Source organism: Dendropsophus ebraccatus, chromosome 3, assembly GCF_027789765.1.
Source record: "Dendropsophus ebraccatus isolate aDenEbr1 chromosome 3, aDenEbr1.pat, whole genome shotgun sequence".
Classification (NCBI taxonomy): Eukaryota; Metazoa; Chordata; class Amphibia; order Anura; family Hylidae; genus Dendropsophus; species Dendropsophus ebraccatus.
The window spans coordinates 201,545,001-201,571,858 of record NC_091456.1 but is presented as its reverse complement, the minus strand read 5'-3'; the positions used below and the strand labels follow the sequence as shown (position 1 = coordinate 201,571,858).

The window sequence follows — 26,858 nt, the reverse complement described above, 5'->3', positions numbered from 1 at the left end:
GGACAATGATGCCCGTTTGTCACCATCACAGCCAGGAGAATGATCCCCGTGTGTCACCATCACAGCCAGGAGAATGATCCCCGTGTGTCACCATCACAGCCAGGAGAATGATCCCCGTTTGTCACCATCACAACCAGGACAATGATCCCCGTGTGTCACCTGCACAGCCAGGAGAATGATCCCCGTGTGTCACCATCACAGTCAGGACAATGATCCCTGTTTGTCACCATCACAGCCAGGAGAATGATCCCCGTGTGTCACCTGCACAACCAGGAGAATGATCCCCATGTGTCACCATCACAGTCAGGACAATGATCCCCGTTTGTCACCATCACAGCCAGGACAATGATCCCCGTGTGTCACCATCACAGTCAGGACAATGATCCCCGTGTGTCACTATCACAGCCAGGACAATGATCCCCGTGTGTCACCATCACAGTCAGGACAATGATCCCCGTGTGTCACCATCACAGTCAGGACAATGATCCCCGTGTTTCACCATCACAGTCAGGACAATGATCCCTGTTTGTCACCATCACAGCCAGGAGAATGATCCCCGTGTGTCACCATCACAGCCAGGAGAATGATCCCCGTTTGTCACCATCACAGCCAGGAGAATGATCCCCGTGTGTCACCATCACAGCCAGGAGAATGATCCCCGTGTGTCACCTGCACAGCCAGGACAATGATCCCCGTGTGTCACCATCACAGTCAGGACAATGATCCCTGTTTGTCACCATCACAGCCAGGAGAATGATCCCCGTTTGTCACCATCACAGCCAGGAGAATGATCCCCGTTTGTCACCATCACAGCCAGGACAATGATCCCCGTGTGTCACCATCACAGCCAGGACAATGATCCCTGTTTGTCACCATCACAGCCAGGAGAATGATCCCCGTGTGTCACCATCACAGCCAGGACAATGATCCCCGTGTGTCACCATCACAGCCAGGACAATGATCCCCGTGTGTCACCATCACAGCCAGGACAATGATCCCCGTGTGTCACCATCACAGCCAGGACAATGATCCCCGTGTGTCACCATCACAGCCAGGACAATGATCCCCATGTGTCACCATCACAGCCAGGAGAATGATCCCCGTGTGTCACCTGCACAACCAGGAGAATGATCCCCATGTGTCACCATCACAGTCAGGACAATGATCCCCGTTTGTCACCATCACAGCCAGGACAATGATCCCCGTGTGTCACCATCACAGCCAGGACAATGATCCCCGTGTGTCACCATCACAGCCAGGACAATGATCCCCGTGTGTCACCATCACAGCCAGGACAATGATCCCCATGTGTCACCATCACAGCCAGGAGAATGATCCCCGTTTGTCACCATCACAGCCAGGACAATGATCCCCGTGTGTCACCATCACAGTCAGGACAATGATCCCCGTGTGTCACCATCACAGCCAGGAGAATGATCCCCGTTTGTCACCATCACAGCCAGGACAATGATCCCCGTTTGTCACCATCACAGCCAGGACAATGATCCCCGTGTGTCACCATCACAGCCAGGACAATGATCCCCGTGTGTCACCATTACAGCCAGGAGAATGATCCCCGTGTGTCACCATCACAGCCAGGACAATGATCCCCGTGTGTCACCTGCACAGTCAGGACAATGATCCCCGTTTGTCACCATCACAGCCAGAAGAATGATCCCCGTGTGTCACCATTACAGCCAGGAGAATGATCCCCGTTTGTCACCATCACAGCCAGGACAATGATCCCCGTTTGTCACCATCACAGCCAGGAGAATGATCCCCATGTGTCACCATCACAGCCAGGACAATGATCCCCGTGTGTCACCTGCACAACCAGGAGAATGATCCCCGTGTGTCACCATCACAGCCAGGAGGATGATCCCCGTGTGTCACCATCACAGCCAGGAGAATGATCCCCGTTTGTCACCTGCACAACCAGGAGAATGATCCCCGTGTGTCACCATCACAGTCAGGACAATGATCCCTGTTTGTCACCATCAGGCTGTACACACAATTTTTAACCAACCCTCCTCATATGCATATAACCAGTCTAACAGCATGAAACCTGATCATTCTTGGTGCGGACTCTTCTCCTCCTCCCACTACCATCCTTATGCCCCTATTCCACTGGTCGTCAGAGGAGCAAACGAGCGCTCTCAGCGCTCGTTTTCTCCTCGTTCCCCGCTCGCTGACGCCGCTATTCAGCGCGGCTGCAGTGAGCGGGTGAGTGCGGGAGGGGGGGCGGGGAGCTGCGGGGGTGCTGCCCGGGGGATCGCTGATCGTCCGGGCAGCCCATAGGATATAGCAGCGTCTGCTGCCGACGCTCCTATTCAACGGAGCGACGGCAGCAGATCGCTGCTATATCAGTTGCTTGTTTTTCAACATGTTGAAAAACAAGCGACTGCAACAATCAGCCGACATGAACGATGTCGGCTGATCGTTGCACTCTATTCCACGGGACGATTATCGTCCGTAGCGGCCGATATCAGCCGAATACAGACGATAATCGTTCCGTGGAATAGGGCCTTTATTCATGGCAGAAGGACTCTGTAATGTGAGTGGTGTATTGAGTGTGGCCATTTGTCCTGAATAGTAAAGAGGAACATCTGGGATGTCTGTCACAATCAATGGTGACCCCTGCCCTGAAAGGTTATCCTGCCCTGTGAGAGTGATTGAGCGACAGATGCACTGTACAATAAACGACTGACGTCTCCCATACTTGTCTCCAGGACATTTGTGTGCTTTATCCACCCTAACCCTCGCGCTTCACACAACTCAGTCATCACAACCATCCCAACTCTGCTCAACTGGATTTGTAGCCGCAGTCTAGGCTGTGTTCACACTGCAACCAAGCCTAGTGTTCCAGGTACCTGTGTATATGTCGGGAGCCTGGGATGTAATGTATGACATAGAGGGAGCAATGCTATAGATAGGTGACTAGTAGTCTATGGAGGTGCTGGGGATTGCCAGGATTTCTGCATTGTTAACAATTCCAGACACCCACTGGCAGGTGAACCATTCATGTGTTCGGGTGGGTTCAGACTACGGAATTCTCACGGATAAATTCCGCCGAATTCCGTTGCCTGTACGCGCTCACGGCCGCGCGCCTCTCCGCCCGTGCCATAAACACCATTCTATTCTATGCACGGGCGGATTCTGCATTCTGCTGAAAGAATTGAAATGTCACTTCTTTTGGCGGATAGCGGAATCAGCTGGCCCATAGAATGGTGTCTATGGAGCCAGCGGAAAGGCGCGTGGCCGTGAGTGTGTACAGGCAACGGAATTTGGCAGAATTTATCTGCGAGAATTCTGTAGTCTTAACCTGCCCTTCCACTGAGTAAACCTCCGCAGAGCAGAGGGCTAAGTGTTCATGATGTCTCCTAGAGATGGATCGGTAAGAGGTGTTACCATGAAGGAGATGTGCCGCACCACGTATAATGGTCACTGAGAGGGCTGTGCTAGCCAGGCCCCCATGGACACAACGGACCTGGTTCTACATGAATCTACAAATGGTGGACATTCTGAACTGTAGCGGCTCTCTCTGGGAGGGGCGTCTTCTTATCATTTCCTTTATGGGCCGTTGTGAAAGAAGCGAGAGGACTTCCAAGGGAACGGCTACAGCCTGCAAACCGTCTAGTCAGGTGTATTCTGTGGTATTACATCTGCAGTGCTTCTCTATCAGGCGGCCTTTATATTGGAGCGGTGGACGGTGTAAATGCCCCCTTATCTCTCCAGGGAAACGCCCTTTGCACAGCGGTAAGCTTCATCCTTAATGGAAGCGTGAGGGAGGGCTATCAGGACTCTGGGCAGTCACACTTTGGGGGACACTTACTATGATTGCACCCCTGGTGTACGCCTTCCGTATCCCCCGCTCTCCTGATAGTTGGAGGGGGTTTCCTCCCACGCCTGATTACCTGGAAGCAGCTGTAGATTTGCTGCACAGAGCCAGCTGGGTTTGCCATGAGGCGTGCGACTATTAGTAAATCTGGCTGGGAAAAAGGGGGCAGGGCTTTATTTAAGACCAACAAACGAGTACAATGTCCCCCTTTGTGATCATTAATGGAACAATGAATTCAGGGGTGGATGGAAACATATTACAGGAGACTAAGGGTCGCCGTCCATGACCCCGAGGCTGAGATGTCAGGTGATGCAATGAGACAATCACCCAAACCTCACGAGGAGACCGGCTAAAGAATGAAAAAGACGTTTTGGGAGAGATTTATGAAAGGGTGTAAACTGCCCACAGCAACCAATCACAGCTCCTCTTTTATTCTACCAGAGCTGAAAGCTGAGCTGGGATTGGCTGCTGTGGGCAGTTTACACCCTTCATAAATCTTCCCCTTTGTGTCTAGACCTTAAACTTCTGGAGATGCCTTGGCCTTACCTATAGAGGGCGCTGCACATAGAAATCCTGGTAATATCGGTGAACCAAAACTCATTTCAAGGCAGGAACAGGCCAGAGGTCCCCTCAATATTGTGTACATCGTGTTACATTGTGTTATCAGATGCTACTGGGAAGGTGGTGGAGATGATCACAGGCGATCTACAAGTTATTCTATTCTGGTTTCCTCCTGCCCTGTGAATGTTTACTCAGTGTGCTCCCAGAAGTACATTAGTGGTACAGCTGTCTGTCTGTTGTTGAGTGACATTATATTAGTAATCAGTGAAGAGGTTCTGGGAGTCCGTCTGCAGCGCATGCTCAATGTATACACTAGTAAGTGTCGGCAGGATAGACCGCCTCTGGTGCCTGTTACATTAGCCACAAGAAAACAGCAGCCCGGTACCTTGGAAGATCCGCCACCAATAGCCCGGGCCTACCAGTATTTTTTATTAAGAAGGTTTGAATGTTTACGTTTCTCGGGTTACTGGTTCATATCAATGTCTATGGGATGTGGCCTGTTTGAAGGAAAGCATTGCTCAATGTGACGACTTCATGTGGCCATTGGGCCATTGCTGAGAAACCATAAGAACACAGGTCTGTAAAAAATCCACACAATAGCTTCAGGATCGTCTTTATTGAAGGCTGAATGTGCCATGGACTCAGTACAGCTACGGTTACTCACATGCTACACATCCGGTCATGGAGAGGCTTGTAGTAAGATCTCGTTCTTTGGTTTCTGTAGGGGAAATTACTGCTGGATTGTAGCCTTAGGTGAGTGTTCCCTGCGCTGTGATGCATTGTGTGGCGTGTAGAACGGTACAGCCGTATTGTAGAGTCGATGAGTTGACTGCACTTCAAGTCTATTTTCCGTTCCTTTCTGCATTGTCATTGTGTGGAATCACCAAACCTGCGCCAGATCCGACCACAAATGGCGTTACTGAGCTCCACCTCCTTCTGGGATTGGTGTAGCCCAAAGCTGTCCTGTCTGGATCCCTTTACAGTCTTAAGATGAAGGATCAGCATGGCTGGAGACCTGGGATGTGCAGAACTAGCGCGAGAACAAGGAATGAAAACTGTGGAATCTACTGCAGAAAGTAGAAGCGATATGTCCGCTACCAAGACTCCAGGGGAAGTGGAAGGACAAAAACCTGAATGATGCTCTGGATCCATTTCTGAACTTTCTGTGGATCTCTTTGGTGGAGGCCATAGGTGTGAGCAATGTTACTGCTTGTTCTAGGCCTTGTCTTGCCTCCTGCATCATGTGCTTTTTGCAGGCTCAAGTTTGGCTACATGTTGCATGGTATTGTGGCCGTGTGACCAATACAGAGGTCATCTCTTGGCTGATAGCTGGTGTATAGTGACTCGTTCCCAGAGACGAGAGGAACAGGCGAGGTGGTCTGCTCCTCCATATTCAGTGTGCTCCGGGAAGAGCGGCTGTGGGTAGGTTAGTGGATAACCTTGGTACCCAGACTAGTCTAGTGAGCAGCTCAGGACACAGCTGGCTGAACATGGAGCTGATATGGAAAAAGAGCGGCTCAAATAACATCATCGTCGTCTGTCATCTCGCCAAGTAGCCAGAAGGTCCTCATCTTCCCTTTGCCCTGAAACATACAAGAGGAAATTAACAGGAGAAATCCCATTAGACCAGGCGGCACTCGCACTGCAGCTATTAATTGAATTAAAGTATTGAGTGACTGCCACAGTCCTGAGCCGTGTACAATGGTGGATGGCAGCCGCCACTAGTCCCAGTCATAGTAACATAGTGACTGCCACAGTCCTGAGCCGTACACCGAGCCGTGTACAATGGTGGATGGCAGCCGCCACTAGTCCCAGTCATAGTAACATAGTGACTGCCACAGTCCTGAGCCGTACACCGAGCTGTGTACAATGGTGGATGGCAGCCGCCACTAGTCCCAGTCATAGTAACATAGTGACTGCCACAGTCCTGAGCCGTACACCGAGCCGTGTACAATGGTGGATGGCAGCCGCCACTAGTCCCAGTCATAGTAACATAGTGACTGCCACAGTCCTGAGCCGTGTACAATGGTGGATGGCAGCCGCCACTAGTCCCAGTCATAGTAACATAGTGACTGCCACAGTCCTGAGCCGTACACCGAGCCGTGTACAATGGTGGATGGCAGCCGCCACTAGTCCCAGTCATAGTAACATAGTGACTGCCACAGTCCTGAGCCGTACACCGAGCTGTGTACAATGGTGGATGGCAGCCGCCACTAGTCCCAGTCATAGTAACATAGTGACTGCCACAGTCCTGAGCCGTGTACAATGGTGTGGATGGCAGCCGCCACTAGTCCCAGTCATAGTAACATAGTGACTGCCACAGTCCTGAGCCGTGTACAATGGTGGATGGCAGCCGCCACTAGTCCCAGTCATAGTAACATAGTGACTGCCACAGTCCTGATCCGTGTACAATGGTGGATGGCAGCCGCCACTAGTCCCAGTCATAGTAACATAGTGACTGCCACAGTCCTGAGCCGTGTACAATGGTGTGGATGGCAGCCGCCACTAGTCCCAGTCATAGTAACATAGTGACTGCCACAGTCCTGAGCCGTGTACAATGGTGGATGGCAGCCGCCACTAGTCCCAGTCATAGTAACATAGTTTATAAGGTTGAAGATATATGAGAGACCATCAAGTTCAACCTACGTGTTACCTTTATGCGGTTACAGGGAAACCCATTTTATATAGCGTTTCTTCTAGTTTATAATATTTATACTCTAACCGCTTGTCTTTCCTTATCGTGTCTTACTGTCTCTCCGTATTTTGTGTGTCTCCATATTTTGTCTCGCCGTATTTTGGGTGTCTCTCTCTGTATTGTGTGTGTGTGTGTCTCTCTCTCTGCAGTGTGTGTCTCTCTCTGTATTGTGTGTGTGTGTGTGTGTCTCTCTCTCTCTGCAGTGTGTGTCTCTCTCTGTATTGTGTGTGTGTCTTTCTCTCTCTCTCTCTGTATTGTGTGTGTGTCTTTCTCTCTCTCTCTCTGTATTGTGTGTGTGTCTCTCTCTCTGTATTGTGTGTGTGTCTTTCTCTCTCTCTCTCTGTATTGTGTGTGTGTCTCTCTCTCTGTATTGTGTGTATGTGTGTGTCTCTCTGTATTGTGTGTGTGTGTCTCTGTATTGTGTGTGTCTCTCTCTCTGCAATGTGTCTCTCTCTGTATTGTGTGTATGTGTGTGTCTCTGTATTGTGTGTGTGTGTGTGTGTGTGTTTATGTGTGTGTCTCTCTGTATTGTGTGTATGTGTGTGTCTCTCTGTATTGTGTGTGTGTCTCTCTGTATTGTGTGTGTGTGTGTATGTGTGTGTCTCTCTGTATTGTGTGTGTGTGTCTCTGTATTGTGTGTGTCTCTCTCTCTCTGTATTGTGTCTCTCTCTGTATTGTGTGTATGTGTGTGTCTCTCTGTATTGTGTGTGTGTGTGTGTGTGTCTCTCTGTATTGTGTGTGTGTGTCTCTGTATTGTGTGTGTGTGTCTCTCTCTCTGCAATGTGTCTCTCTCTGTATTGTGTGTATGTGTGTGTCTCTGTATTGTGTGTGTGTGTGTGTGTGTTTATGTGTGTGTCTCTCTGTATTGTGTGTATGTGTGTGTCTCTCTGTATTGTGTGTGTGTCTCTCTGTATTGTGTGTGTGTGTGTGTGTATGTGTGTGTCTCTCTGTATTGTGTGTGTGTGTCTCTGTATTGTGTGTGTGTCTCTCTCTCTGTATTGTGTCTCTCTCTGTATTGTGTGTATGTGTGTGTCTCTCTGTATTGTGTGTGTGTGTCTGTGTGTGTGTATGTGTGTGTCTCTCTGTATTGTGTGTGTGTCTCTCTGTATTGTGTGTGTGTGTCTCTCTCTGTATTGTGTGTGTGTATGTGTGTGTCTCTCTGTATTGTGTGTCTCTCTGTATTGTGTGTGTGTGTGTATGTGTGTGTCTCTCTGTATTGTGTGTGTGTGTCTCTGTATTGTGTGTGTCTCTCTCTCTCTGTATTGTCTCTCTCTCTGTATTGTGTGTATGTGTGTGTCTCTCTGTATTGTGTGTGTGTGTGTGTGTGTATGTGTGTGTCTCTCTGTATTGTGTGTGTGTGTGTCTCTGTATTGTGTGTGTCTCTCTCTGTATTGTGTCTCTCTCTGTATTGTGTGTATGTGTGTGTCTCTCTGTATTGTGTCTCTCTCTGTATTGTGTGTGTGTCTCTCTGTATTGTGTGTGTGTGTATGTGTGTCTCTCTCTGTATTGTGTGTATGTGTGTGTCTCTCTGTATTGTGTGTGTGTGTGTCTCTGTATTGTGTGTGTCTCTCTCTGTATTGTGTCTCTCTCTGTATTGTGTGTATGTGTGTGTCTCTCTGTATTGTGTCTCTCTCTGTATTGTGTGTGTGTCTCTCTGTATTGTGTGTGTGTATGTGTGTCTCTCTCTGTATTGTGTGTATGTGTGTGTCTCTCTGTATTGTGTGTGTGTGTGTGTGTGTATGTGTGTGTCTCTCTGTATTGTGTGTGTGTATGTGTGTGTCTCTCTGTATTGTGTGTCTCTCTGTATTGTGTGTGTGTGTGTGTATGTGTGTGTCTCTCTGTATTGTGTGTGTGTGTCTCTGTATTGTGTGTGTCTCTCTCTCTCTGTATTGTGTCTCTCTCTGTATTGTGTGTGTGTGTGTGTGTATGTGTGTGTCTCTCTGTATTGTGTGTGTGTCTCTCTGTATTGTGTGTGTGTGTGTATGTGTGTGTCTCTGTATTGTGTGTGTCTCTCTCTCTCTGTCTGTATTGTGTCTCTCTGTCACACTTACAGGCTGCTGCCCGGCTGACCACACTAACCCTGCACTACCTCTGTCCCTGCTGCAGCAGCTCTTCCTGACAGCAAACAACAGAATCTATATACCCCCAGCCTATATGCACCCCAGTCTATATACACCTGTTCTTCCGGACAGCAGCAGAGTCTATATTTACCCATCCTATATACAGTCCAGTCAATATAAGATGGACCTAGCACATATAATCTGTATCTTATCTATCTTTCTTAAGAGATATATGTGTACATTCAGTTACTGTAGATTTACCTACCACATCTGCTAGAACTTTCCTCCAAGCATCTACTACTCTTTCAGTAACCTAAGCCTTTCTCACGTTCCTGATCTTTCCCCCATAGTCTCACATTGGGGCCCTTGTTCTCAGGGTTAGTTTCTAAGCTTGTTACCTTCATTTCAATATCTCCCCGAAGCTCGAGTTGAAAGCATCCGAATTCATCTAAGACTTCCTTGGTGGCAGAAGAAATGTGGATCTTAAGTGCTGAGGAAGAGAAGGAAGACTGTGTAAGAGCGGGATAGGTGGAGAACATCGGTAACCCCATCTACACCCATCACTATAGACCTCCTGTACCGTCATCACTATAGACCTCCTGTACCGTCATCACTATAGACTTCCTGTACCGTCATCACTATAGAGCTCCTGTACCGTCATCACTATAGACCTCCTGTACAGTCATCACTATAGAGCTCCTGTACAGTCATCACTATAGACCTCCCTCCTGTACCGTCATCACTATAGAGCTCCTGTACAGTCATCACTATAGACCTCCCTCCTGTACCGTCATCACTATAGACCTCCTGTACCGTCATCACTATAGACCTCCTGTACCGTCATCACTATAGAGCTCCTGTACTGTCATCACTATAGAGCTCCTGTACCGTCATCACTTTAGACCACCCTCCTGTACCGTCATCACTATAGACCTCCCTCCTGTACCGTCATCACTATAGACCTCCCTCCTGTACCGTCATCACTATAGAGCTCCTGTACCGTCATCACTATAGAGCTCCTGTACCGTCATCACTATAGACCTCCCTCCTGTACCGTCATCACTATAGAGCTCCTGTACCGTCATCACTATAGAGCTCCTGTACCGTCATCACTATAGACCTCCCTCCTGTACCGTCATCACTATAGACCTCCTGTACCGTCATCACTATAGACCTCCCTCCTGTACCGTCATCACTATAGACCTCCCTCCTGTACCGTCATCACTATAGACCTCCCTCCTGTACCGTCATCACTATAGAGCTCATGTACCGTCATCACTATAGAGCTCCCTCCTGTACCGTCATCACTATAGACCTCCCTCCTGTACCGTCATCACTATAGAGCTCCTGTACCGTCATCACTATAGACCTCCTGTACCGTCATCACTATAGAGCTCCTGTACCGTCATCACTATAGAGCTCCTGTACCGTCATCACTATAGCGCCCCCTCCTGTACCGTCATCACTATAGACCTCCCTCCTGTACCGTCATCACTATAGACCTCCTGTACCGTCATCACTATAGAGCTCCTGTACCGTCATCACTATAGACCACCCTCCTGTACCGTCATCACTATAGAGCTCCTGTACCGTCATCACTATAGACCTCCCTCCTGTACCGCCATCACTATAGTGCTCCTGTACCGTCATCACTATAGACCTCCTGTACCGTCATCACTATAGACCTCCCTCCTGTACCGTCATCACTATAGAGCTCCTGTACCGTCATCACTATAGACCTCCCTCCTGTACCGTCATCACTATAGACCTCCTGTACCGTCATCACTATAGACCACCCTCCTGTACCGTCATCACTATAGACCTCCCTCCTGTACCGTCATCACTATAGACCTCCCTCCTGTACCGTCATCACTATAGACCTCCTGTACCGTCATCACTATAGACCACCCTCCTGTACCGTCATCACTATAGACCTCCTGTACCGTCATCACTATAGACCTCCTGTACCGTCATCATTATAGAGCTCCTGTACCGTCATCACTATAGACCTCCCTCCTGTACCGACATCACTACAGACCTCCTGTGCCAACATCACTATAGACCTCCCTCCTGTGCCATCATCACTATAGACCTCCCTCCTGTACCGTCATCACTATAGACCTCCCTCCTGTACCGTCATCACTATAGACCTCCCTCCTGTACCGTCATCACTATAGACCGCCTGTACCGTCATCACTATAGAGCTCCTGTACCGTCATCACTATAGAGCTCCTGTACCGTCATCACTATAGACCTCCCTCCTGTACCGTCATCACTATAAAGCTCCTGTTCCGTCATCACTATAGACCTCCCTCCTGTACCGTCATCACTATAGACCTCCTGTACCGTCATCACTATAGACTCCTTACCGTCATCACTATAGAGCTCCTGTACCGTCATCACTATAGAGCTCCTGTACCGTCATCACTATAGAGCTCCTGTACCATCATCACTATAGAGCTCCTGTACCGTCATCACTATAGAGCTCCTGTACCGTCATCACTATAGAGCTCCTGTACCGTCATCACTATAGAGCTCCTGTACCGTCATCACTATAGAGCTCCTGTACCGTCATCACTATAGACCTCCCTCCTGTACCGTCATCACTATAGAGCTCCTGTTCCGTCATCACTATAGACCTCCCTCCTGTACCGTCATCACTATAGACCTCCTGTACCGTCATCACTATAGACCTCCTGTACCGTCATCACTATAGAGCTCCTGTACCGTCATCACTATAGAGCTCCTGTACCGTCATCACTATAGAGCTCCTGTGCCGTCATCACTATAGAGCTCCTGTACCGTCATCACTATAGAGCTCCTGTACCGTCATCACTATAGAGCTCCTGTACCGTCATCACTATAGAGCTCCTGTAACCGGCATCCCTCCTGTACCGTCATCACTATAGAGCTCCTGTACCGTCATCACTATAGAGCTCCTGTACCGTCATCACTATAGAGCTCCTGTACCGTCATCACTATAGACCTCCTGTACCGTCATCACTATAGACCTCCTGTACCGTCATCACTATAGAGCTCCTGTACCGTCATCACTATAGAGCTCCTGTACCATCATCACTATAGAGCTCCTGTACCGTCATCACTATAGAGCTCCTGTACCGTCATCACTATAGAGCTCCCTCCTGTACCGTCATCACTATAGAGCTCCTGTACCGTCATCACTATAGAGCTCCTGTACCGTCATCACTATAGAGCTCCTGTACCGTCATCACTATAGAGCTCCTGTACCGTCATCACTATAGAGCTCCTGTACCGTCATCACTATAGAGCTCCTGTACCGTCATCACTATAGACCTCCCTCCTGTACCGTCATCACTATAGACCTCCTGTACCGTCATCACTATAGAGCTCCTGTACCGTCATCACTATAGAGCTCCTGTACCATCATCACTATACAGCTCCTGTACCGTCATCACTATAGAGCTCCTGTACCGTCATCACTATAGACCTCCCTCCTGTACCGTCATCACTATAGACCACCCTCCTGTACCGTCATCACTATAGTCCACCCTCCTGTACCGTCATCACTATAGAGCTCCTGTACCATCATCACTATAGAGCTCCTGTACCGTCATCACTATAGAGCTCCCTCCTGTACCGTCATCACTATAGAGCTCCTGTACCATCATCACTATAGAGCTCCTGTACCGTCATAACTATAGACCTCCCTCCTGTACCGTCATCACTATAGAGCTCCTGTACCGTCATCACTATAGAGCTCCTGTACCGTCATCACTATAGAGCTCCTGTACCGTCATCACTATAGAGCTCCTGTACCGTCATCACTATAGAGCTCCTGTACCGTCATCACTATAGAGCTCCTGTACCGTCATCACTATAGACCTCCTGTACCGTCATCACTATAGACCTCCTGTACCGTCATCACTATAGAGCTTCTGTACCGTCATCACTATAGAGCTCCTGTACCGTCATCACTATAGAGCTCCTGTACCGTCATCACTATAGAGCTCCCTCCTGTACCGTCATCACTATAGACCTCCTGTACCGTCATCACTATAGAGCTCCTGTACCGTCATCACTATAGAGCTCCTGTACCGTCATCACTATAGAACTCCTGTACCGTCATCACTATAGAGCTCCTGTACCGTCATCACTATAGAGCTCCTGTACCGTCATCACTATAGACCTCCCTCCTGTACCGTCATCACTATAGACCTCCTGTACCGTCATCACTATAGAGCTCCTGTACCGTCATCACTATAGAGCTCCTGTACCATCATCACTATAGAGCTCCTGTACCGTCATCACTATAGAGCTCCTGTACCGTCATCACTATAGAGCTCCTGTACCGTCATCACTATAGACCTCCCTCCTGTACCGTCATCACTATAGACCACCCTCCTGTACCGTCATCACTATAGACCACCCTCCTGTACCGTCATCACTATAGAGCTCCTGTACCATCATCACTATAGAGCTCCTGTACCGTCATCACTATAGAGCTCCCTCCTGTACCGTCATCACTATAGAGCTCCTCTACCGTCATCACTATAGAGCTCCTGTACCGTCATCACTATAGAGCTCCTCTACCGTCATCACTATAGACCTCCTGTACCGTCATCACTATAGAGCTCTTGTACCTTCATCACTATAGAGCTCCTGTACCGTCATCACTATAGAGCTCCTGTACCGTCATCACTATAGACCTCCCTCCTGTACCGTCATCACTATAGAGCTCCCTCCTGTACTGTCATCACTATAGACCTCCTGTACCGTCATCACTATAGCGCCCCCTCCTGTACCGCCATCACTATAGAGCTCCTGTACCGTCATCACTATAGACCTCCTGTACCGTCATCACTATAGAGCTCCTGTACCGTCATCACTATAGAGCTCCTGTACCGTCATCACTATAGACCTCCCTCCTGTACCGTCATCACTATAGAGCTCCTGTACCGTCATCACTATAGACCTCCCTCCTGTACCGTCATCACTATAGCGCCCCCTCCTGTACCGCCATCACTATAGAGCTCCTGTACCGTCATCACTATAGACCTCCTGTACCGCCATCACTATAGAGCTCCTGTACCGTCATCACTATAGACCTCCTGTACCGTCATCACTATAGAGCTCCTGTACCGTCATCACTATAGAGCTCCTGTACCGTCATCACTATAGACCTCCCTCCTGTACCGTCATCACTATAGAGCTCCTGTACCGTCATCACTATAGACCTCCCTCCTGTACCGTCATCACTACAGCGCCCCCTCCTGTACCGCCATCACTATAGAGCTCCTGTACCGTCATCACTATAGACCTCCTGTACCGTCATCACTATAGAGCTCCTGTACCGTCATCACTATAGAGCTCCTGTACCGTCATCACTATAGACCTCCCTCCTGTACCGTCATCACTATAGAGCTCCTGTACCGTCATCACTATAGACCTCCCTCCTGTACCGTCATCACTATAGACCACCCTCCTGTACCGTCATCACTATAGACCTCCTGTACCGTCATCACTATAGAGCTCCTGTACCGTCATCACTATAGAGCTCCTGTACCGTCATCACTATAGAGCTCCTGTACCGCCATCACTATAGAGCTCCCTCCTGTACCGTCATCGCTATAGACCACCCTCCTGTACCGTCATCACTATAGACCTCCTGTACCGTCATCACTATAGAGCTCCTGTACCGTCATCACTATAGACCTCCTGTACCGTCATCACTATAGAGCTCCTGTACCGTCATCACTATAGAGCTCCTGTTCCGTCATCACTATAGACCTCCTGTACCATCATCACTATAGACCTCCCTCCTGTACCGTCATCACTATAGAGCTCCTGTACCATCATCACTATAGACCTCCCTCCTGTACTGTCATCACTATAGAGCTCCTGTACCGTCATCACTATAGAGCTCCTGTACCGTCATCACTATAGAGCTCCTGTACCGTCATCACTATAGACCTCCCTCCTGTACCGTCATCACTATAGAGCTCCTGTACCGTCATCACTATAGAGCTCCTGTACCATCATCACTATAGAGCTCCTGTACCGTCTTCACTATAGACCTCCCTCCTGTACCGTCATCACTATAGACCTCCTGTACCGTCATCACTATAGAGCTCCTGTACCGTCATCACTATAGAGCTCCCTCCTGTACCGTCATCACTATAGTGCTCCTGTACCGTCATCACTATAGACCTCCCTCCTGTACCGTCATCACTATAGACCACCCTCCTGTACCGTCATCACTATAGACCACCCTCCTGTACCGTTATCACTATAGAGCTCATGTACCGTCATCACTATAGAGCTCCTGTACCGTCATCACTATAGACTTCCCTCCTGTACTGTCATCACTATAGAGCTCCTGTACCGTCATCACTATAGAGCTCCTGTACCGTCATCACTCTAGAGCTCCTGTACCGTCATCACTATAGAGCTCCTGTACCGTCATCACTATAGACCTCCCTCCTGTACCGTCATCACTATAGACCTCCCTCCTGTACCGTCATCACTATAGAGCTCCTGTACCGTCATCACTTAAGACCACCCTTCTGTACCGTCATCACTATAGACCTCCCTCCTGTACCGTCATCACTATAGACCTCCTGTACCGTCATCACTATAGAGCTCCTGTACCGTCATCACTATAGAGCTCCTGTACCGTCATCACTATAGAGCTCCTGTACCGTCATCACTATAGATCTCCTGTACCGTCATCACTATAGCGCCCCCACCTGTACCGTCATCACTATAGAGCTCCCTCCTGTACCGTCCTCACTATAGAGCTCCCTCCTGTACCGTCATCACTATAGATCTCCTGTACCGTCATCACTATAGAGCTCCTGTACCGTCATCACTATAGCGCCCCCTCCTGTACCGTCATCACTATAGAGCTCCTGTACCGTCATCACTATAGATCTCCTGTACCGTCATCACTATAGCGCCCCCACCTGTACCGTCATCACTATAGAGCTCCCTCCTGTACCGTCATCACTATAGAGCTCCCTCCTGTACCGTCATCACTATAGACCTCCCTCCTGTACCGTCATCACTATAGAGCTCCCTCCTGTACCGTCATCACTATAGTGCTCCTGTACCGTCATCACTATAGACCTCCCTCCTGTACCGTCATCACTATAGACCTCCCTCCTGTACCGTCATCACTATAGACCTCCTGTACCGTCATCACTATAGAGCTCCTGTACTGTCATCACTATAGAGCTCCTGTACCGTCATCACTATAGAGCTCCTGTACCGTCATCACTATAGCGCCCCCTCCTGTACCGTCATCACTATAGAGCTCCCTCCTGTACCGTCATCACTATAGAGCTCCCTCCTGTACCGTCATCACTATAGAGTTCCTGTACTGTCATCACTATAGACCTCCTGTACCGTCATCACTATAGAGCTCCTGTACCGTCATCACTATAGAGCTCCTGTACTGTCATCACTATAGAGCTCCTGTACCGTCATCACTATAGACCTCCCTCCTGTACCGTCATCACTATAGAGCTCCTGTACTGTCATCACTATAGAGCTCCTGTACCGTCATTACTATAGACCTCCTGTACCGTCATCACTATAGACCTCCTGTACCGTCATCACTATAGAGCTCCTGTACCGTCATCACTATAGAGCTCCTGTACCGTCATCAGTATAGACCTCCTGTACCGTCATCACTATAGAGCTCCTGTACCGTCATCACTATAGAGCTCCTGTACCGTCATCACTATAGAGCTCCTGTACCGTCATCACTATAGACCTCCCTCCTGTACCGTCATCACTATAGAGCTCCTGTACTGTCATCACTATAGAGCTCCTGTACCGTCATTACTATAGACCTCCTGTACCGTCATCACTATAGACCTCCTGTACCGTCATCAGTATAGAGCTCCTGTACCGTCATCACTATAGAGCTCCTGTATCGTCATCACTATAGAGCTCCTGTACCGTCATCACTATAGACCTCCTGTACCGTCATCACTATAGAGCTCCTGTACCGTCATCACTATAGAGCTCCTGTACCGTCATCAGTATAGAGCTCCTGTACCGTCATCACTATAGAGCTCCTGTATCGTCATCACTATAGAGCTCCTGTACCGTCATCACTATAGACCTCCTGTACCGTCATCACTATAGAGCTCCTGTACCGTCATCACTATAGATCTCCTGTACCGTCATCACTATAGACCTCCCTCCTGTACCGTCATCACTATAGACCTCCTGTACCGTCATCACTATAGCGCCCCCTCCTGTACCGTCATCACTATAGAGCTCCTGTACCGTCATCACTATAAACCTCATTCCTGTACCGTCATCACTATAGACCTCCCTCCTGTACCGTCATCACTATAGCGCCCCCCTCCTGTACCGTCATCACAATAGACCTCCCTCCTGTACCGCCATCACTATAGCGCCCCCTCCCGTACCGTCATCACTATAGACCTCCTGTACCGTCATCACTATAGCGCTCCCTCCTGTACCGTCATCACTATAGTGCCCCCTCCTGTACCGCCATCACTATAGAGCTAATGTTCCGTCATCACTATAGACCTCCCTCCTGTGCCGTCATCACTATAGACCTCCCTCCTGTACCGTCATCACTATAGACCTCCCTCCTGTGCCGTCATCACTATAGACCTCCCTCCTGTACCGTCATCACTATAGAGCTCCTGTACCGTCATCACTATAGACCTCCCTCCTGTACCGTCATCACTATAGACCTCCTGTACCGTCATCACTATAGAGCTCCTGTACCGTCATCACTATAGCGCCCCCTCCTGTACCGTCATCACTATAGACCTCCTGTACCGTCATCACTATAGAGCTCCTGTACCGTCATCACTATAGCGCCCCCTTCTGTACCGTCATCACTATAGACCTCCCTCCTGTACCGTCATCACTATAGACCTCCTGTACCGTCATCACTATAGAGCTCCTGTACCGTCATCACTATAGAGCTCCCTCCTGTACCGTCATCACTAAAGAGCTCCTGTACCGTCATCACTATAGACCTCCTGTACCATCATCACTATAGAGCTCCTGTACCGTCATCACTATAGAGCTCCTGTACCGTCATCACTATAGACCTCCTGTACCGTCATCACTATAGAGCTCCTGTACCGTCATCACTATAGACCTCCCTCCTGTTCCGTCATCACTATAGAGCTCCTGTACCGTCATCACTATAGACCTCCCTCCTGTACCGTCATCACTATAGACCTCCCTGCTGTACCGTCATCACTATAGCGCTCCTGTACCGTCATCACTATAGACCTCCCTCCTGTACCGTCATCACTATAGCGCCCCCTCCTGTACCGTCATCACTATAGACCTCCTGTACTGTCATCACTATAGCGCCCCCTCCTGTACCGTCATCACTATAGCGCCCCCTCCTGTACCGCCATCACTATAGAGCTCCTGTACCGTCATCACTATAGACCTCCTGTACCGTCATCACTATAGAGCTCCTGTACCGTCATCACTATAGACCTCCTGTACCGTCATCACTATAGAGCTCCTGTACCGTCATCACTATAGAGCTCCTGTACCGTCATCACTATAGACCTCCTGTACCGTCAACACTATAGAGCTCCTGTACCGTCATCACTATAGAGCTCCTGTACCGTCATCACTATAGACCACCCTCCTGTACTGTCATCACTATAGAGCTCCCTCCTGTACCGTCATCACTATAGACCTCCTGTACCGTCATCACTATAGACCTCCTGTACCGTCATGACTATAGAGCTCCTGTACCGTCATCACTATAGAGCTCCCTCCTGTACCGTCATCACTATAGAGCTCCTGTACCGTCATCACTATAGAGCTCCTGTACCGTCATCACTATAGAGCTCCTATACCGTCATCACTATAGACCTCCCTCCTGTACCGTCATCACTATAGACCTCCTGTACCGTCATCACTATAGACCTCCCTCCTGTGCCGTCATCACTATAGACCTCCCTCCTGTACCGTCATCACTATAGAGCTCCTGTACCATCATCACTATAGCGCCCCCTCCTGTACCGTCATCACTATAGACCTCCTGTACCGTCATCACTATAGACCTCCTGTACCGTCATCACTATAGACCTCCTGTACCGTCATCACTATAGAGCTCCTGTACCGTCATCACTATAGAGCTCCTGTACCGTCATCACTATAGACCTCCTGTACCGTCATCACTATAGAGCTCCTGTACCGTCATCACTATAGACCTCCTGTACCGTCATCACTATAGAGCTCCTGTACCGTCATCACTATAGAGCTCCCTCCTGTACCATCATCACTATAGAGCTCCCTCCTGTACCGTCCTCACTATAGAGCTCCTGTACCGTCATCACTATAGACCTCCCTCCTGTACCGTCATCACTATAGACCTCCTGTACCGTCATCACTATAGAGCTCCTGTACCGTCATCACTATAGACCACCCTCCTGTACCGCCATCACTATAGACCACCCTCCTGTACCGTCATCACTATAGAGCTCCCTCCTGTACCGTCATCACTATAGACCACCCTCCTGTACCGTCATCACTATAGAGCTCCTGTACCGTCATCACTATAGAGCTCCTGTACCGTCATCACTATAGACCTCCCTCCTGTGCCGTCATCACTATAGACCTCCCTCCTGTACCGTCATCACTATAGACCTCCTGTACCGTCATTACTATAGACCTCCTGTTCCGTCATCACTATAGAGCTCCCTCCTGTACCGTCATCACTATAGAGCTCCTGTACCGTCATCACTATAGAGCTCCTGTACCGTCATCACTATAGACCACCCTCTTGTACCGTCATCACTATAGACCTCCCTCCTGTACCGTCATCACTATAGACCTCCTGTACCGTCATCACTATAGCGCCCCCCTCCTGTACCGTCATCACTATAGAGCTCCTGTACCGTCATCACTATAGAGCTCCTGTACCGTCATCACTATAGACCACCCTCCTGTACCGTCATCACTATAGAGCTCCTGTACCGTCATCACTATAGACCTCCCTCCTGTACCGTCATCACTATAGACCTCCCTCCTGTACCGTCATCACTATAGACCTCCTGTACCGTCATCACTATAGACCTCCTGTACCGTCATCACTATAGACCTCCTGTACCGTCATCACTATAGAGCTCCTGTACCGTCATCACTATAGACCTCCTGTACCGTCATCACTATAGAGCTCCTGTACCGTCATCACTATAGAGCTCCTGTACCGTCATCACTATAGAGCTCCTGTACTGTCATCACTATAGACCTCCCTCCTGTACCGTCATCACTATAGAGCTCCTGTACCGTCATCACTATAGACCTCCTGTACTGTCATCACTATAGACCTCCCTACTGTACCGTCATCACTATAGAGCTCCTGTACCGTCATCACTATAGCGCCCCCTCCTGTACCGTCATCACTATAGCGCCCCCTCCTGTACCGTCCTCACTATAGACCTCCTGTACCGTCATCACTATAGACCTCCTGTACCGTCATCACTATAGACCTCCCTCCTGTACCGTCATCACTATAGAGCTCCCTCCTGTACCGTCATCACTATAGAGCTCCCTCCTGTACCGTCATCACTATAGACCACCCTCCTGTACCGTCATCACTATAGACCTCCCTCCTGTACCGTCATCACTATAGACCTCCTGTACCGTCATCACTATAGCGCCCCCTCCTGTACCGTCATCACTATAGAGCTCCTGTACCGTCATCACTATAGAGCTCCTGTACCGTCATCACTATAGACCCTCCCTCCTGTACCGTCATCACTAGAGAGCTCCTGTACCGTCATCAATATAGAGCTCCTGTACAGTCATCACTATAGACCTCCCTCCTGTACCGTCATCACTATAGAGCTCCTGTACCGTCATCACTATAGAGCTCCTGTACCGTCATCACTATAGAGCTCCTGTACCGTCATCACTATAGACCTCCTGTACCGTCATCACTATAGACCTCCTGTACCGTCATCACTATAGACCTCCTGTACTGTCATCACTATAGACCTCCCTCCTGTACCGTCATCACTATAGAGCTCCTGTACCGTCATCACTATAGACCTCCCTCCTGTACCGTCATCACTATAGAGCTCCTGTACCGTCATCACTATAGACCTCCTGTACCGTCATCACTATAGAGCTCCTGTACCGTCATCACTATAGAGCTCCTGTACCGTCATCACTATAGAGCTCCTGTACCGTCATCACTATAGACCACCCTCCTGTACCGTCATCACTATAGACCTCCCTCCTGTACCGTCATCACTATAGACCTCCTGTACCGTCATCACTATAGCGCCCCCTCCTGTACCGTCATCACTATAGAGCTCCTGTACCGTCATCACTATAGAGCTCCTGTACCGTCATCACTATAGACCTCCCTCCTGTACCGTCATCACTATAGAGCTCCTGTACCGTCATCACTATAGAGCTCCTGTACAGTCATCACTATAGACCTCCCTCCTGTACCGTCATCACTATAGAGCTCCTGTACCGTCATCACTATAGAGCTCCTGTACCGTCATCACTATAGAGCTCCTGTACCGTCATCACTATAGACCTCCTGTACCGTCATCACTATAGACCTCCTGTACCGTCATCACTATAGACCTCCTGTACTGTCATCACTATAGACCTCCCTCCTGTACCGTCATCACTATAGAGCTCCTGTACCGTCATCACTATAGACCTCCCTCCTGTACCGTCATCACTATAGAGCTCCTGTACCGTCATCACTATAGCGCCCCCTCCTGTACCGTCATCACTATAGCGCCCCCTCCTGTACCGTCATCACTATAGACCTCCTGTACCGTCATCACTATAGACCTCCCTCCTGTACCGTCATCACTATAGAGCTCCCTCCTGTACCGTCATCACTATAGACCACCCTCCTGTACCGTCATCACTATAGACCTCCTGTACCGTCATCACTATAGAGCTCCTGTACCGTCATCACTATAGAGCTCCTGTACCGTCATCACTATAGAGCTCCTGTACCGTCATCACTATAGACCTCCTGTACCGTCATCACTATAGAGCTCCTGTACCGTCATCACTATAGAGCTCCTGTACCGTCATCACTATAGACCTCCTGTACCGTCATCACTATAGCGCCCCCTCCTGTACCGTCATCACTATAGAGCTCCTGTACCGTCATCACTATAGAGCTCCTGTACTGTCATCACTATAGAGCTCCCTCGTGTACCTTCATCACTATAGAGCTCCTGTACCGTCATCACTATAGAGCTCCTGTACCGTCATCACTATAGACCTCCTGTACCGCCATCACTATAGAGCTCCCTCCTGTACCGTCATCACTATAGACCTCCCTCCTGTACCGTCATCACTATAGAGCTCCCTCCTGTACCGTCATCACTATAGAGCTCCTGTACCGTCATCACTATAGAGCTCATGTACCGTCATCACTATAGAGCTCCCTCCTGTACCGTCATCACTATAGACCTCCCTCCTGTACCGTCATCACTATAGACCTCCTGTACCGTCATCACTATAGACCTCCTGTACCGTCATCACTATAGACCTCCCTCCTGTACCGTCATCACTATAGACCTCCCTCCTGTACCGTCATCACTATAGACCTCCTGTACCGTCATCACTATAGAGCTCCCTCCTGTACCGTCATCACTATAGAGCTCCCTCCTGTACCGTCATCACTATAGACCTCCTGTACCGTCATCACTATAGACCTCCTGTACCGTCATCACTATAGACCTCCCTCCTGTACCGTCATCACTATAGAGCTCCTGTACCGTCATCACTATAGAGCTCCCTCCTGTACCGTCATCACTATAGAGCTCCCTCCTGTACCGTCATCACTATAGAGCTCCTGTACCGTCATCATTATAGAGCTCCTGTACCGTCATCACTATAGAGCTCCTGTACCGCCATCACTATAGACCTCCCTTTCCCATTGCCCATATAATACAGGGGCAGAGAGTATCACCCACCACACACCAAGGACTGACTCTTTATGAGACCTGCTTATTATATACCGTATATCATGCATTCTATTATACACAGTATATTACGCACTTTATTATACACAATATTTATACGGCATGGGCCCTGGCGGACCGCGGAGGCCAGCTGTCCTTACCCCGGCTGCAGCTCAGTATACCTGTATACTGAGCTGCATTGCTCCACTTTGCACAGTAACTATTAGCGCTTGTAACGAGCCATTGGCTCCCTCTCTGTCAGTCACTCTTGTGGGAGGGGCTATATGCTACTGGGGGAGCACAGGAAGGCTATATATCACTGGGGGGGGGGGGGGAGTACAGGGGGGCTATATATCACTGGGGGGGGGAGTACAGGGGGGCTATATATCACTGGGGGGGGGAGTACAGGGGGGCTATATATCACTGGGGGGGGGGGAAGTACAGGGGGGCTATATATCACTGGGGGGGGGGAAGTACAGGGGGGCTATATGCTACTGGGGGAGCACAGGAAGGCTATATATCACTGGGGGGAAGTACAGGGAGACTATATACTACTGGGGAGTGCACAAGGGGGCTATATACTACTGGGGGAGCACACAGGGGGCTATATACCCCTGGGAAGAGCACACAGGGGGACTTTTTACTACTAAGGGGGCACACAAGGGTCTATATACTACTGGAGGAGGGCACAGGGGGGCTATATACTACTGAGGGAGCGCACAGCGGGCTATATACTACTGATGTTCAGCACTCTATTATACACAGTATATCACTATTATGTATGGTATATCACGCACCCTGTTATACCGTATATAATAGTGTGATATACCTATATAACATAGTGTGTGATAATACCGTGTAAAATAGAATGTGTGATATATATGGTATCACATACTATTATATACGGTATAAGGCTATGTTCACACTGCGTATGAATCCGTCCGTTGTGTGAACCACGAATATACGCCCGTAGTTTTCAGCTTGATGCGTTCACTTGAAAGTTTACGATATACGGCCGCACAATGCACACTACGTATGAACTTACGACCGGATTGTATACGCCGCCGTGAAAAATGAACAAGACCATTGTTTGCGGCCGGAAATGTTCCAACTCACGGCCGTGGATTTCTATGCGGTCCCGTACGCAGTCCTTATTTCAGCCAAATTGAACTTGATTTTTCGATCCAAAAGGTTCTGTGTAGTTTATTGGGCGAAGATTTCCAAGTAAATGAGCTGCCTCAGATCGCTACGAAACAAGCTAGGGAAGCAGAACTCTACTACGGGCGTATGTTCGCCGCATGTCGATTTTTCCCACGGACGTAGTTTCAGCCGCACATGTACGCCAGCGTACGAAATACGGACGGAATCATACGCAGTGTGAACATAGCCTAATAGTGTAATATACCATGTATAATAGAGTGTGTGATATACCGTATATAGTAGTGTGTTTGATATAACGTATATAATAGTGCGTGACACACTGTATATTATAGTGCATGATATATACGGTATATCACACTATTATATATGGTATATCATGCACTCTATTATATACGGTATATCACACTATTATATATGGTATATCTTACACTCTATTATATACGGTATATCACACTATTATATATGGTATATCATGCACTCTATTATATACGGTATATCACACTATTATATATGGTATATCATGCACTCTATTATATACGGTATATCACACTATTATATATGGTATATCATGCACTCTATTATATACGGTATATCACACTATTATATATGGTATATCATGCACTCTATTATATACGGTATATCACACTATTATATATGGTATATCATGCACTCTATTATATACGGTATATCACACTATTATATATGGTATATCATGCACTCTATTATATACGGTATATCACACTATTATATATGGTATATCATGCACTCTATTATATACGGTATATCACACTATATATATGGTATATCTTACACTCTATTATATACGGTATATCACACTATTATATATGGTATATCATGCACTCTATTATATACGGTATATCACACTATTATATATGGTATATCATGCACTCTATTATATACGGTATATCACACTATTATATATGGTATATCTTACACTCTATTATATACGGTATATCACACTATTATATATGGTATATCATGCACTCTATTATATACGGTATATCACACTATTATATATGGTATATCATGCACTCTATTATATACGGTATATCACACTATTATATATGGTATATCATGCACTCTATTATATACGGTATATCACACTATTATATATGGTATATCATGCACTCTATTATATACGGTATATCACACTATTATATATGGTATATCTTACACTCTATATATACGGTATATCACACTATTATATATGGTATATCATGCACTCTATTATATACGGTATATCACACTATTATATATGGTATATCATGCACTCTATTATATACGGTATATCACACTATTATATATGGTATATCATGCACTCTATTATATACGGTATATCACACTATTATATATGGTATATCATGCACTCTATTATATACGGTATATCACACTATTATATATGGTATATCTTACACTCTATTATATACGGTATATCAAACTATTATATATGGTATATCATGCACTCTATTATATACGGTATATCACACTATTATATATGGTATATCATGCACTCTATTATATACGGTATATCACACTATTATATATGGTATATCATGCACTCTATTATATACGGTATATCACTATTATATATGGTATATCATGCACTCTATTATATACGGTATATCACACTATTATATATGGTATATCATGCACTCTATTATATACGGTATATCACACTATTATATATGGTATATCTTACACTCTATTATATACGGTATATCACACTATTATATATGGTATATCATGCACTCTATTATATACGGTATATCACACTATTATATATGGTATATCATGCACTCTATTATATACGGTATATCACACTATTATATATGGTATATCTTACACTCTATTATATACGGTATATCACACTATTATATATGGTATATCATGCACTCTATTATATACGGTATATCACACTATTATATATGGTATATCATGCACTCTATTATATACGGTATATCACACTATTATATATGGTATATCTTACACTCTATTATATACGGTATATCACACTATTATATATGGTATATCTTACACTCTATTATATACGGTATATCACACTATTATATATGGTATATCATGCACTCTATTATATACGGTATATCACACTATTATATATGGTATATCATGCACTCTATTATATACGGTATATCACACTATTATATATGGTATATCTTACACTCTATTATATACGGTATATCACACTATTATATATGGTCCCTACCCTCCATGTATATCAGTCTGTGCCTCCAGAACTGAGAAATAGGATTTATTCTCCGGTCCCTAGCCCTTGTCCTGTGGGCTGTAACTCCTTATGACCCTGCTCGATGGGAGGTGGAGCAAGGAGGCACCCCGCCCTCAGTACAGGGACCTGACAATGCCCTTTGGAGGTGGAGCAAGGAGGCACCCCGCCCTCAGCACAGGGACCTGACAATGCCCTTTGGAGGTGGAGCAAGGAGGCACCCCGCCCTCAGCACAGGGACCTGACAATGCCCTTTGGAGGTGGAGCAAGGAGGCACCAAATCAGTATAACTTTCTGATACCAGTTGATTTGAAAGCTTGTTTCTGTG

The 26,858-nt window shown here is 47.7% G+C and overlaps 1 protein-coding gene across 1 annotated transcript in view; it reads right to left on the bottom strand.

Annotated features, from left to right (window-relative positions):
• Positions 1 to 4,996: 4,996 nt before the first annotated feature.
• NPR2 (natriuretic peptide receptor 2) overlaps positions 4,997 to 26,858 on the bottom strand; it is a 103,258-nt gene continuing 81,396 nt past the window's right edge. The window contains exons 21-22 of the mRNA XM_069963384.1: positions 9,553 to 9,644; positions 4,997 to 5,982 (exon numbers count right to left, since the gene is read on the bottom strand). Of these exons, the coding sequence (XP_069819485.1) occupies positions 5,917 to 5,982; positions 9,553 to 9,644 (158 nt within the window). The 3' untranslated portion in view covers positions 4,997 to 5,916. The remainder of the gene's footprint in view (positions 5,983 to 9,552; positions 9,645 to 26,858) is intronic.